This window comes from Anomaloglossus baeobatrachus, chromosome 5, assembly GCF_048569485.1.
Source record: "Anomaloglossus baeobatrachus isolate aAnoBae1 chromosome 5, aAnoBae1.hap1, whole genome shotgun sequence".
NCBI lineage: Eukaryota > Metazoa > Chordata > Amphibia > Anura > Aromobatidae > Anomaloglossus > Anomaloglossus baeobatrachus.
In genome coordinates, this window is record NC_134357.1 from 18,669,093 (window position 1) to 18,682,398 (window position 13,306).

Consider the following 13,306-nt stretch of genomic DNA (forward strand, 5'->3'; position numbering starts at 1 on the left):
AACACTGGGAACGTGGAGAAGAGACCTGACCAGTATATACCAACACTGGGAACGTGTAGAAGAGACCTGACCAGTATACACCAACACTGGGAACGTGTAGAAGAGACCTGACCAGTATACACCAACACTGGGAACGTGGAGAAGAGACCTGACCAGTATACACCAACACTGGGAACGTGGAGAAGAGACCTGACCAGTATACACCAACACTGGGAACGTGTAGAAGATACCTGACCAGTATACACCAACACTGGGAACGTGTAGAAGAGACCTGACCACTATACACCAACACTGGGAACGTGGAGAAGAGACCTGACCAGTATACACCAACACTGGGAATGTGGAGAAGAGACCTGACTAGTATACACCAACACTCGGAACGTGTAGAAGAGACCTGACCAGTATACACCAACACTGGGAACGTGGAGAAGAGACCTGACCAGTATACACCAACACTGGGAACATGGAGAAGAGACCTGACCAGTATACACCAACACTGGGAACGTGTAGAAGAGACCTGACCAGTATATACCAACACTGGGAACGTGGAGAAGAGACCTGACCAGTATACACCAACACTGGGAACGTGTAGAAGAGATCTGACCAGTATACACCAACACTGGGAACGTGGAGAAGAGACCTGACCAGTATACACCAACACTGGGAACGTGGAGAAGAGACCTGACCAGTATACACCAACACTGGGAACATGGAGAAGAGACCTGACCAGTATACACCAACACTGGGAACGTGGAGAAGAGACCTGACCAGTATACACCAACACTGGGAACATGGAGAAGAGACCTGACCAGTATACACCAACACTGGGAATGTGGAGAAGAGACCTGACTAGTATACACAAACACTGGGAACATGGAGAAGAGACCTGACCAGTATACACCAACACTGGGAATGTGGAGAAGAGACCTAACCAGTGTACACCAACACTGGGAACGTGTAGAAGATACCTGACCAGTATACACCAACACTGGGAACGTGGAGAAGAGACCTGACCAGTATACACCAACACTGGGAACATGGAGAAGAGACCTGACCAGTATACACCAACACTGGGAACGTGGAGAAGAGACCTGACCAGTATTCACCAACACTGGGAACGTGGAGAAGAGACCTGACCAGTATACACCAACACTGGGAACGTGGAGAAGAGACCTGACCAGTATACAACACTGGGAACGTGGAGAAGAGACCTGACCAGTATACACCAACACTGGGAACGTGGAGAAGAGACCTGACCAGTATACACCAACACTGGGAACATGGAGAAGAGACCTGACCAGTATACACCAACACTGGGAACGTGGAGAAGAGACCTGACCAGTATACACCAACACTGGGAACGTGGAGAAGAGACCAGACCAGTATACACTAACACTGGGAACGTGTAGAAGAGACCTGACCAGTATAAACCAACACTGGGAATATGGAGAAGAGACCTGAACAGTATACACCAACACTGGGAACGTGTAGAAGAGACCTGACCAGTATACACCAACACTGGGAACGTGGAGAAGAGACCTGACCAGTATACACCAACACTGGGAACATGGAGAAGAGACCTGACCAGTATACACCAACACTGGGAACGTGGAGAAGAGACCTGACCATTATACACCAACACTGGGAACGTGTAGAAGAGACCTGACCAGTATAAACCAACACTGGGAATATGGAGAAGAGACCTGAACAGTATACACCAACACTGGGAACGTGTAGAAGAGACCTGACCAGTATACACCAATACTGGGAATGTGGAGAAGAGACCTGACCAGTATACACCAACACTGGGAACGTGGAGAAGAGACCTGACCAGTATACATCAACACTGGGAACGTGGAGAAGAGACCTGACAGGAATAGACCAACACTGGGAACGTGGAGAAGAGACCTGACCATTATACACCAACACTGGAAACGTGGAGAAGAGACCTGACCAGTATACATACACCAACACTGGGAACGTGGAGAAGAGACCTGACCAGTATACACCAACAATGGGAACGTGGAGAAGAGACCTGACCAGTATACACCAACACTGGGAACGTGGAGAAGAGACCTGACCAGTATACACCAACACTGGGAACGTGGAGAAGAGACCTGACCAGTATACACCAACACTGGGAACGTGGAGAAGAGACCTGACCAGTATACACCAACACTGGGAACATGGAGAAGAGATCTGACCAGTATACACCAACACTGGGAACGTGGAGAAGAGACCTGACCAGTATACACCAACACTGGGAACATGGAGAAGAGACCTGACCAGTATACACCAACACTGGGAACATGGAGAAGAGACCTGACCAGTATACACCAACACTGGGAACGTGGAGAAGAGACCTGACCAGTATACACCAACACTGGGAACATGGAGAAGAGACCTGACCAGTATACACCAACACTGGGAATGTGGAGAAGAGACCTGACTAGTATACACAAACACTGGGAACATGGAGAAGAGACCTGACCAGTATACACCAACACTGGGAATGTGGAGAAGAGACCTAACCAGTGTACACCAACACTGGGAACGTGTAGAAGATACCTGACCAGTATACACCAACACTGGGAACGTGGAGAAGAGACCTGACCAGTATACACCAACACTGGGAACATGGAGAAGAGACCTGACCAGTATACACCAACACTGGGAACGTGGAGAAGAGACCTGACCAGTATTCACCAACACTGGGAACGTGGAGAAGAGACCTGACCAGTATACACCAACACTGGGAACGTGGAGAAGAGACCTGACCAGTATACAACACTGGGAACGTGGAGAAGAGACCTGACCAGTATACACCAACACTGGGAACGTGGAGAAGAGACCTGACCAGTATACACCAACACTGGGAACATGGAGAAGAGACCTGACCAGTATACACCAACACTGGGAACGTGGAGAAGAGACCTGACCAGTATACACCAACACTGGGAACGTGGAGAAGAGACCAGACCAGTATACACTAACACTGGGAACGTGTAGAAGAGACCTGACCAGTATAAACCAACACTGGGAATATGGAGAAGAGACCTGAACAGTATACACCAACACTGGGAACGTGTAGAAGAGACCTGACCAGTATACACCAACACTGGGAACGTGGAGAAGAGACCTGACCAGTATACACCAACACTGGGAACATGGAGAAGAGACCTGACCAGTATACACCAACACTGGGAACGTGGAGAAGAGACCTGACCATTATACACCAACACTGGGAACGTGTAGAAGAGACCTGACCAGTATAAACCAACACTGGGAATATGGAGAAGAGACCTGAACAGTATACACCAACACTGGGAACGTGTAGAAGAGACCTGACCAGTATACACCAATACTGGGAATGTGGAGAAGAGACCTGACCAGTATACACCAACACTGGGAACGTGGAGAAGAGACCTGACCAGTATACATCAACACTGGGAACGTGGAGAAGAGACCTGACAGGAATAGACCAACACTGGGAACGTGGAGAAGAGACCTGACCATTATACACCAACACTGGAAACGTGGAGAAGAGACCTGACCAGTATACATACACCAACACTGGGAACGTGGAGAAGAGACCTGACCAGTATACACCAACAATGGGAACGTGGAGAAGAGACCTGACCAGTATACACCAACACTGGGAACGTGGAGAAGAGACCTGACCAGTATACACCAACACTGGGAACGTGGAGAAGAGACCTGACCAGTATACACCAACACTGGGAACGTGGAGAAGAGACCTGACCAGTATACACCAACACTGGGAACATGGAGAAGAGATCTGACCAGTATACACCAACACTGGGAACGTGGAGAAGAGACCTGACCAGTATACACCAACACTGGGAACATGGAGAAGAGACCTGACCAGTATACACCAACACTGGGAACGTGGAGAAGAGACCTGACCAGTATACACCAACACTGGGAATGTGGAGAAGAGACCTGACCAGTATACACCAACACTGGGAACATGGAGAAGAGACCTGACCAGTATACACCAACACTGGGAACGCGGAGAAGAGACCTGACCAGTATACACCAACACTGGGAACATGTAGAAGAGACCTGACCAGTATACACCAACACTGGGAACGTGGAGAATAGACCTGACCAGTATACACCAACACTGGGAACGTGGAGAAGAGACCTGACCAGTATACACCAACACTGGGAACATGTAGAAGAGACCTGACCAGTATACACCAACACTGGGAACATGGAGAAGAGACCTGACCAGTATACACCAACACTGGGAACGTGGAGAAGAGACCTGACCAGTATACACCAACACTGGGAACGTGGAGAAGAGACCTGACCAGTATACACCAACACTGGGAACGTGGAGAAGAGACCTGACCAGTATACACCAACACTGGGAACGTAGAGAAGAGACCTGACCAATATACACCAACACTGGGAACATGTAGAAGAGACCTGACCAGTATACACCAACACTGGGAACGTGGAGAAGAGACCTGACCAGTATACACCAACACTGGGAACATGGAGAAGAGACCTGACCAGTATACACCAACACTGGAAACGTGGAGAAGAGACCTGACCAGTATACACCAACACTGGGAACGTGGAGAAGAGACCTGACCAGTATACACCAACACTGGGAACATGGAGAAGAGACCTGACCAGTATACAACACTGGGAACATGGAGAAGAGACCAGACCAGTATACACCAACACTGGGAACGTGGAGAAGAGACCTGACCAGTATACACCAACACCGGGAACGTGGAGAAGAGACCTGACCAGTATACACCAACACTGGGAACGTGGAGAAGAGACCTGACCAGTATACACCAACACTGGGAACATGGAGAAGAGACCTGACCAGTATACAACACTGGGAACATGGAGAAGAGACCAGACCAGTATACACTAACACTGGGAACATGGAGAAGAGACCTGACCAGTATTCACCAACACTGGGAACGTGTAGAAGAGACCTGACCAGTATACACCAACACTGGGAACGTGGAGAAGAGACCTGACCAGTATACACCGACACTGGGAACGTGGAGAAGAGACCTGACCAGTATACACCAACACTGGAAACATGTAAAGAGACCTGGGATCAGATTTTGTCTGAGACATGCTTAACTCTGATCAAGAGACCAGAAGGATTCAGGCAGTGGTGAAATTTACAAAATAATAAAAATTTTGATTTTTTTTTTTTATTGGAGCAAAACAGTAACAATGCAGTGACATGAGAAGAATCTGCCTAACTAATTACAGTGTCTACAAGTAGTATTCAACCCCCTGCAGATTTAGCAGGTTTACACAATCGGAATTAACTTGGCATTGTGACATTTGGACTGTAGATCTGCCTGGAAGTGTGAAATGCAGCAAAAAAGAATGTTATTTCTTTTTTTTTTTTTTAAATTGTGAAAAGTTTATTCAGAGGGTCATTTATTATTCAACCCCTCAAACCACCAGAATTCTGTTTGGTTCCCCTAAAGTATTAAGAAGTATTTCAGGCACAAAGAACAATGAGCTTCACATGTTTGGATTAATTATCTCTTTTTCCAGCCTTTTCTGACTAATTAAGACCCTCCCCAAACTTGTGAACAGCACTCATACTTGGTCAACATGGGAAAGACAAAGGAGCATTCCAAGGCCATCAGAGACAAGATCGTGGAGGGTCACAAGGCTGGCAAGGGGTACAAAACCCTTTCCAAGGAGTTGGGCCTACCTGTCTCCACTGTTGGGAGCATCATCCGGAAGTGGAAGGCTTATGGAACTACTGTTAGCCTTCCATGGCCTGGACAGCCTTTGAAAGTTTCCACCCGTGCCGAGGCCAGGCTTGTCCGAAGAGTCAAGGCTAACCCAAGGACAACAAGGAAGGAGCTCCTGGAAGATCTCATGGCAGTGGGGACATTGGTTTCAGTCAATACCATAAGTAACGTACTCCACCGCAATGGTCTCCGTTCCAGACGAGCCTGTAAGGTACCTTTACTTTCAAAGCGTCATGTCAAGGCTCGTCTACAGTTTGCTCATGATCACTTGGAGGACTCTGAGACAGACTGGTTCAAGGTTCTCTGGTCTGATGAGACCAAGATCGAGATCTTTGGTGCCAACCACACACCTGACGTTTGGAGACTGGATGGCACTGCATACGACCCCAAGAATACCATCCCTACAGTCAAGCATGGTGGTGGCAGCATCATGCTGTGGGGCTGTTTCTCAGCCAAGGGGCCTGGCCATCTGGTCCGCATCCATGGGAAGATGGATAGCACGGCCTACCTGGAGATTTTGGCCAAGAACCTCCGCTCCTCCATCAAGGATCTTAAGATGGGTCGTCATTTCATCTTCCAACAAGACAACGACCCAAAGCACACAGCCAAGAAAACCAAGGCCTGGTTCCAGAGGGAAAAAATCAAGGTGTTGCAGTGGCCTAGTCAGTCTCCTGACCTTAACCCAATTGAAAACTTGTGGAAGGAGCTCAAGATTAAAGTCCACATGAGACACCCAAAGAACCTAGATAACTTGGAGAAGATCTGCATGGAGGAGTGGGCCAAGATAACTCCAGAGACCTGTGCCGGCCTGATCAGGTCTTATAAAAGACAATTATTAGCTGTAATTGCAAACAAGGGTTATTCCACAAAATATTAAACCTAGGGGTTGAATAATAATTGACCCACACTTTTATGATGAAAATTTATTAAAATTTAACTGAGCAACATAACTTGTTGGTTTGTAAGATTTATGCATCTGTTAATAAATCCTGCTCTTGTTTGAAGTTTGCAGGCGCTAACTTATTTGCATCTTATCAAACCTGCTAAATCTGCAGGGGGTTGAATACTACTTGTAGGCACTGTATATGCTAAATAGCTGCAAGTCGCATTTATGTATGAGATAGCCAAGGTGATTGTCTATAAAATGAAGGTCGTCTCACACTCAAAGCTGTAGAGGACGGTGAGATATGGAGCCTGAAAGTCAAAAGCTCAAAACATTGTTACTATGATGATGAGAACCCGGTCACTAGAGACACCTAGAGAGGGGCAGTCAAACAAGTCAGGGGTCAAAAGCCAGGAGATAACGTAAATGATAAAAGGAGCGAGCAGAGTCAGAGTCAGAGGACGAGCCGGGGTTGGTAAACAGAGAGGTCATGTAAGTACAAGGGAGTGAGCAGAGCCGGAGTCAGGGAACAAGCCAAGGTCAGGGAGTCAGGGAATCAAGTCAGTAGGTAAGGAGATGGGAGGAGAACAGCGGAACTAGGTAACGGGACAAGATCAGACACTTACAGAAGCATGCACTGCAAAACAGGAACTATCACTTCTGGCATTCCGCGTGAAACAGCTCCCAGATAAAGTGGAGCAATCACCCAGAACCAGGCTCCATAGAACAGGCCTCTCCCACACAACACAAGACTAGACCCGGGAACCAGAGGAAAATATGAGGCCCAGCATAGGCAGCTCTGCAGGACAGCAGAACACTGCTGAGCAGAATCATGACAGCTACCCTTTTGCTTGTCAGTGTATCATACTATCATCCATATATATGAAATAATTTACAACTTGTACCCGTGCTGCATTACCTCTCTGGGACATGAAGTCATACCTTGTACATGGAGTCACCACTGTGGCTTGGGCAGGACTGAACCACCATGTAGCAGTGCAGGAAATGGGAGGTAATGATATCGGGGGAGAAGACGGCGCCATCGTCCTGATAGACCAGGGACACAATGTCATTTCCAATGTGACGTTTCCTCTGGAGCTGAAAGTGCAAAGCGCGATCTTCAATGGATTGTGCGGTAGAAACTGGTGAAACACAAGACGACTGGGATAATGGTCACAACCAAGGCCGATTGTACACAAATGACCGCTACCCTCTGCTGATACTGTCGTCCAGACTAAAGTATAAAAATACTAATACCTAAGATTATCGCCTAATAAAAATCACCATATAGTGCCCAAACAGTGATGACGTATGTCAGCCAAATAATTCTTACCTGCAGTTACCTGAATAACAAGTCCAGAGGTCAATACTCCAGAGGTCAGTACTCCAGAGGTCAGTACTCCAGAGGTCAGTACTCCAGAGGTCAGTACTCCAGAGGTCAGTACTCCAGAGGTCAGTACTCCAGAGGTCAGTACTCCAGAGGTCAATACTCCAGAGGTCAGTACTCCAGAGGTCAATACTCCAGATGTCAGTACTCCAGAGGTCAGTACTCCAGATGTCAATACTCCAGAGGTCAGTACTCCAGAGGTCAGTACTCCAGAGGTCAGTACTCCAGAGGTCAATACTCCAGAGGTCAGTACTCCAGAGGTCAGTACTCCAGAGGTCAATACTCCAGAGGTCAATACTCCAGATGTCAGTACTCCAGAGGTCAGTACTCCAGAGGTCAATACTCCAGAGGTCAGTACTCCAGAGGTCAGTACTCCAGAGATCAATACTCCAGATATCAGTACTCCAGAGGTCAGTACTCCAGAGGTCAGTACTCCATAGGTCAATACTCCAGAGGTCAGTACTCCAGAGGTCAGTACTCCATAGGTCAATACTCCAGAGGTCAGTACTCCAGAGGTCAGTACTCCAGAGGTCAATACTCCAGAGGTCAGTACTCCAGAGGTCAGTACTCCAGAGGTCAATACTCCAGAGGTCAGTACTCCAGAGGTCAATACTCCAGAGGTCATTACTCCAGAGGTCAGTACTCCAGAGGTCAATACTCCAGAGGTCAGTACTCCAGAGGTCAGTACTCCAGAGGTCAATACTCCAGAGGTCAATACTCCAGAGGTCAGTACTCCAGAGGTCAATACTCCAGAGGTCAGTACTCCAGAGGTCAATACTCCAGAGGTCAGTACTCCAGAGGTCAATACTCCAGAGGTCAGTACTCCAGAGGTCAGTACTCCAGAGGTCAATACTCCAGAGGTCAATACTCCAGAGGTCAGTACTCCAGAAGTCAATACTCCAGAGGTCAGTACTCCAGAGGTCAGTACTCCAGAGGTCAATACTCCAGAGGTCAATACTCCAGAGGTCAGTACACCAGAGGTCAATACTCCAGAGGTCAGTACTCCAGAGGTCAGTACTCCAGAGGTCAGTACTCCAGAGGTCAGTACTCCAGAGGTCAATACTCCAGAGGTCAATACTCCAGAGGTCAGTACTCCAGAGGTCAATACTCCAGAGGTCAGTACTCCAGAGGTCAGTACTCCAGAGGTCAATACTCCAGAGGTCAGTACTCCAGAGGTCAGTACTCCAGAGGTCAATACTCCAGAGGTCAGTACTCCAGAGGTCAATACTCCAGAGGTCAGTACTCCAGAGGTCAGTACTCCAGAGGTCAATACTCCAGAGGTCAGTACTCCAGAGGTCAGTACTCCAGAGGTCAATACTCCAGAGGTCAGTACTCCAGAGGTCAGTACTCCAGAGGTCAGTTCTCCAGAGGTCAATACTCCAGAGGTCAATACTCCAGAGGTCAGTACTCCAGAGGTCAGTACTCCAGAGGTCAATACTCCAGAGGTCAGTACTCCAGAGGTCAATACTCCAGAGGTCAATACTCCAGAGGTCAGTACTCCAGAGGTCAATACTCCAGAGGTCAATACTCCAGAGGGAAGTACTCCAGAGGGAAGTACTCCAGAGGTCAATACTCCAGAGGTCAATACTCCAGAGGTCAGTACTCCAGAGGTCAATACTCCAGAGGTCAATACTCCAGAGGTCAGTACTCCAGAGGTCAATACTCCAGAGGTCAATACTCCAGAGGTCAGTACTCCAGAGGTCAATACTCCAGAGGTCAATATGAAAGGGCTCACAGTTACCAGTGGGCTATCTCTATGGTCAGCAGTTTTGGAGAGTTCCAGTTACCAGTCTGTACTTACCAAGTTACACAAAGTATCACACATTGTTTGGCTCTGAAGTCGCTGAGTGTCATGGCGGCATCTGACGCTGTTCACACTGCAGAATCTGACACGCCACACTCTGCCTGCTCTGGCGCTTCTGAGTTACACAGGCAGGCTCGGGCATTGACCAGCTGTGTGCTCATTAGTGATCGGGCTTGCAGGAGTTAATCTCTGCAGTCTGGTTACCTCTTGGATCACATGTTGTGGGAGACCTATCACAGTTACTCCCTGCCTTTTTAAGATGGTGGAGCCTGTCTTCACATGACGACTATAGCTTTTGCTAAACCGGTCTGTGTGCTGTTGTGTTCCAGTTGCTGATGATTTACTGCATGCTGTTGGCATGCTATGGAAATAATCTTGCAGTCTGATTTCCTCCCTGCTCTTTATTTCCTCTTTATCACGTATTGTCTTATATCTTCATGTTTATTAGCTGTGTGTGTGAGTTTTTGGTTTCTTCGTTTGTCTATATCTGTGGGTTCAACCACTCCTGTCCCAGTCCTCCTCTGGGGTGGGGAGAAGGGGTATTAGATCAGGGCGGCCAGGCTATTTTTGAAGTTTCTCTGGGGTTAGGGACAGCTAGTTCCCCCCAGCCTGAGGGCCAGTCTAGGAGTCCTGATCCCTTGTTATCCCCTCACACCCAGTGATATAAAGCTGAAGACTGCATCAGCCAGTACAGGATCACATGAGCTCAGGGTTTCCCATAATGCTTTGCATCTATCACATCACATGGGCTAGCACAGCCAATCAGGAAGGACTATCAGTGCCTATAAAAAAGCAGAGGCAGGGAATGCAGCAGCCAATTTGTGGTGAATCTGGATAGTGAGAGAACGTCACTGGAGAACTAGAATTTCATAAGATTCGTTCATCTCTACAAAGTTGAAAAACTGTCCCTGATAAGGACTTGTCCTCTGGATGAGTCACAAATAAGGAAACACTTTGAACATTGCGTACAATTTCCCACCAACCTGCTGTAGGTCCCCCTCTGTGTAGGGCAGTTTTGTGGACACATGGAACATAATCTCGTGGCCCCGGAACGTGGTATACACCGACTCTGTCCCCGTCTGACCCTGTGATACATCCAGTCCGCCACGGAACCTAGAGTGTCAGAAATTAATCATCAGATCTGCCTCCCCTCCCCCGCCAGACGCTCGGTAACTGCACAATATGTAAAAGCGCGATAAATGTTTACCCGGCCGCGGCACGCCTGCATTATTTATGTCCCTGCATTATTGAAAAGTTCATTATGTCTCACACGAGCCTGATCCATTAACAATGCGGAGTCCCACCACACGCGCACCCAGACACTTTCTCACCCTTTAAAATCCTGCAGGTTAATTTTTTCTCCCAAGAAATGGAGAAATTCTGCAAATCCCAAACTCTCCTCTGTGTTACCGAACATCTCAGACTCAGTCACCTACAAAGCAAAAGAGGAGCGAGAGGACAGTGATAAAGATCAAATGAGAGGAACACTCATATTATTTACTAACTGCAGTACCCGGCATTGCTCTGGATAGTAACTGTCTCTGTCTCTCTCTCCGTTTCTCTATATGTCTGTCTCTCTATCCATCTTTCTCTCTGTCTGCCTCTTTCTGTCTATCTCTATCCATCTCTCTGTCTCTGTCTGTCTGTCTCTCTCTCTCTGTATCTCTGTCTCTGTCTGCCTCTACGTCGGTCTCTCTCTATCCATCTCTCTGTCTCTGTCTGCCTCTACGTCTGTCTCTCTCTATCCATCTCTCTGTCTCTGTCTGTCTCTCTCTATCCATCTCTCTGTCTCTGTCTCTCTCTGTGTATCTCTGTCTCTGTCTGCCTCTATGTCTGTCTCTCTCTATCCATCTCTCTGTCTCTGTCTCTCTCTCTGTGTATCTCTGTCTGTCTGCCTCTTTCTTTCTGTCGGTCTGTCTGTCTGTCTCTCTCTGTCTCTCCCTCAAAAACAAATATTTTTAAAGCGCACCACTCCATATTTTATTTTTAATTGCACTGCTGGAGTGGTGCTTTAAACTGGTCCAGTCGCTCTAGCCCAGTCCTGGACTCATCCTGGCTGCGGTTTGGCCTCATCCTGGACTCATTCTGGCCGCGCTCTGGACACGCCCTGGCCGCTCTCTGGTTCCGTCCTGGCCGCGCTCTGGCCCCGTCCTGGCCGCGCTCTGGCCCCGTCCTGGCCGCGCTCTGGACCCGTCCTGGCCGCGCTCTGGACCCGTCCTGGCTGCGCTCTGGACCCGTCCTGGCCGCGCTCTGGACCCGTCTTGGCCGCGCTCTGGCCCCGTCCAGGACTCCTAGCCTCGCTCTGGAACTCATCCTCGCTGCGCTCTGGACTCATCCTAGCCTGGCTCTGGCTCCGTCCTGGACTCCTTCGGGCCTCGCTCTGGAACTCATCCTGGCTGCGCTCTGGACTCGTCCTGGCTGCGCTCTGGCCCCGTCCTGGACTCCTTCGGGCCTCGTTCTGGATCTCATCCTGGCTGCGCTCTGGACTCATCCTAGCCTGGCTCTGGCTCCGTCCTGGACTCCTTCGGGCCTCGCTCTGGAACTCATCCTGACTGCGCTCTGGACTCATCCTGACCTGGCTCTGGCCCCGTCCTGGACTCATTCTGGCCTCGCTCTGGAACTCATCCTGGCTGCGCTCTGGAACTCATCCTGGCTGCGCTCTGGACTCATCCTGACCTGGCTCTGGCCCCGTCCTGGACTCATTCTGGCCTCGCTCTGGAACTCATCCTGGCTGCGCTCTGGAACTCATCCTGGCTGCGCTCTGGACTCATCCTGGCCTGGCTCTGGCCCCGTCTTGGACTCGTCCTGGCCGCGCTCTGGACTCGTCCTGGACTCATTCTGACCTTGCTCTGGAACTCATCCTGGCTGCGCTCTGGAACTCATCCTGGCTGCGCTCTGGAACTCATCCTGGCTGCGCTCTGGACTCATCCTGGCTGCGCTCCGGACTCATCCTGGCCTGGCTCTGGCCCCGTCTTGGACTCGTCCTGGCCGCGCTCTGGACTCGTCCTGGCCGCGCTCTGGACTCGTCCTGGACTCATTCTGACCTCGCTCTGGAACTCATACTGGCTGCGCTCTGGACTCGTCCTGGCCTGGCTCTGGCCCCGGCCCCGTCCTGGACTCCTTCTGGCCTCGCTCTGGAACTCATCCTGGCTGCGTTCTGGCCCTGTCATGGTCGCGTTCTGGCCCCATCCTGGACTCCTTCTGGCCTCACTCTGGAACTCATCCTGGCTGCGCTCTGGACTCGTCCTGGCCTGGCTCTGGCCCCGTCCTGGACTCCTTCTGGCCTCGCTCTGGAACTCATCCTGGCTGCGTTCTGGCCCCGTCATGGCCGCGCTCTGGAACTCATCCTGGCTGCGCTCTGGACTCATCCTGGCCTGGCTCTGGCCCCGTCCTGGAACTCATTCTGGCCTCGCTCTGGAACTCATCCTGGCTGCGCTCTGGACTCATCCTGGCCTGGCTCT

At 49.7% G+C, this 13,306-nt stretch overlaps 1 protein-coding gene across 1 annotated transcript in view; it reads right to left on the reverse strand.

Annotated features, from left to right (window-relative positions):
- LOC142312564 (rap1 GTPase-activating protein 1-like) overlaps positions 1-13,306 on the reverse strand; it is a 79,288-nt gene that overhangs the window by 21,681 nt on the left and 44,301 nt on the right. Inside the window, exons 11-13 of the mRNA XM_075351556.1 lie at positions 11,177-11,277; positions 10,829-10,958; positions 7,597-7,752 (exon numbers count right to left, since the gene is read on the reverse strand). Coding sequence (XP_075207671.1) covers positions 7,597-7,752; positions 10,829-10,958; positions 11,177-11,277 — 387 coding nt within the window. The remainder of the gene's footprint in view (positions 1-7,596; positions 7,753-10,828; positions 10,959-11,176; positions 11,278-13,306) is intronic.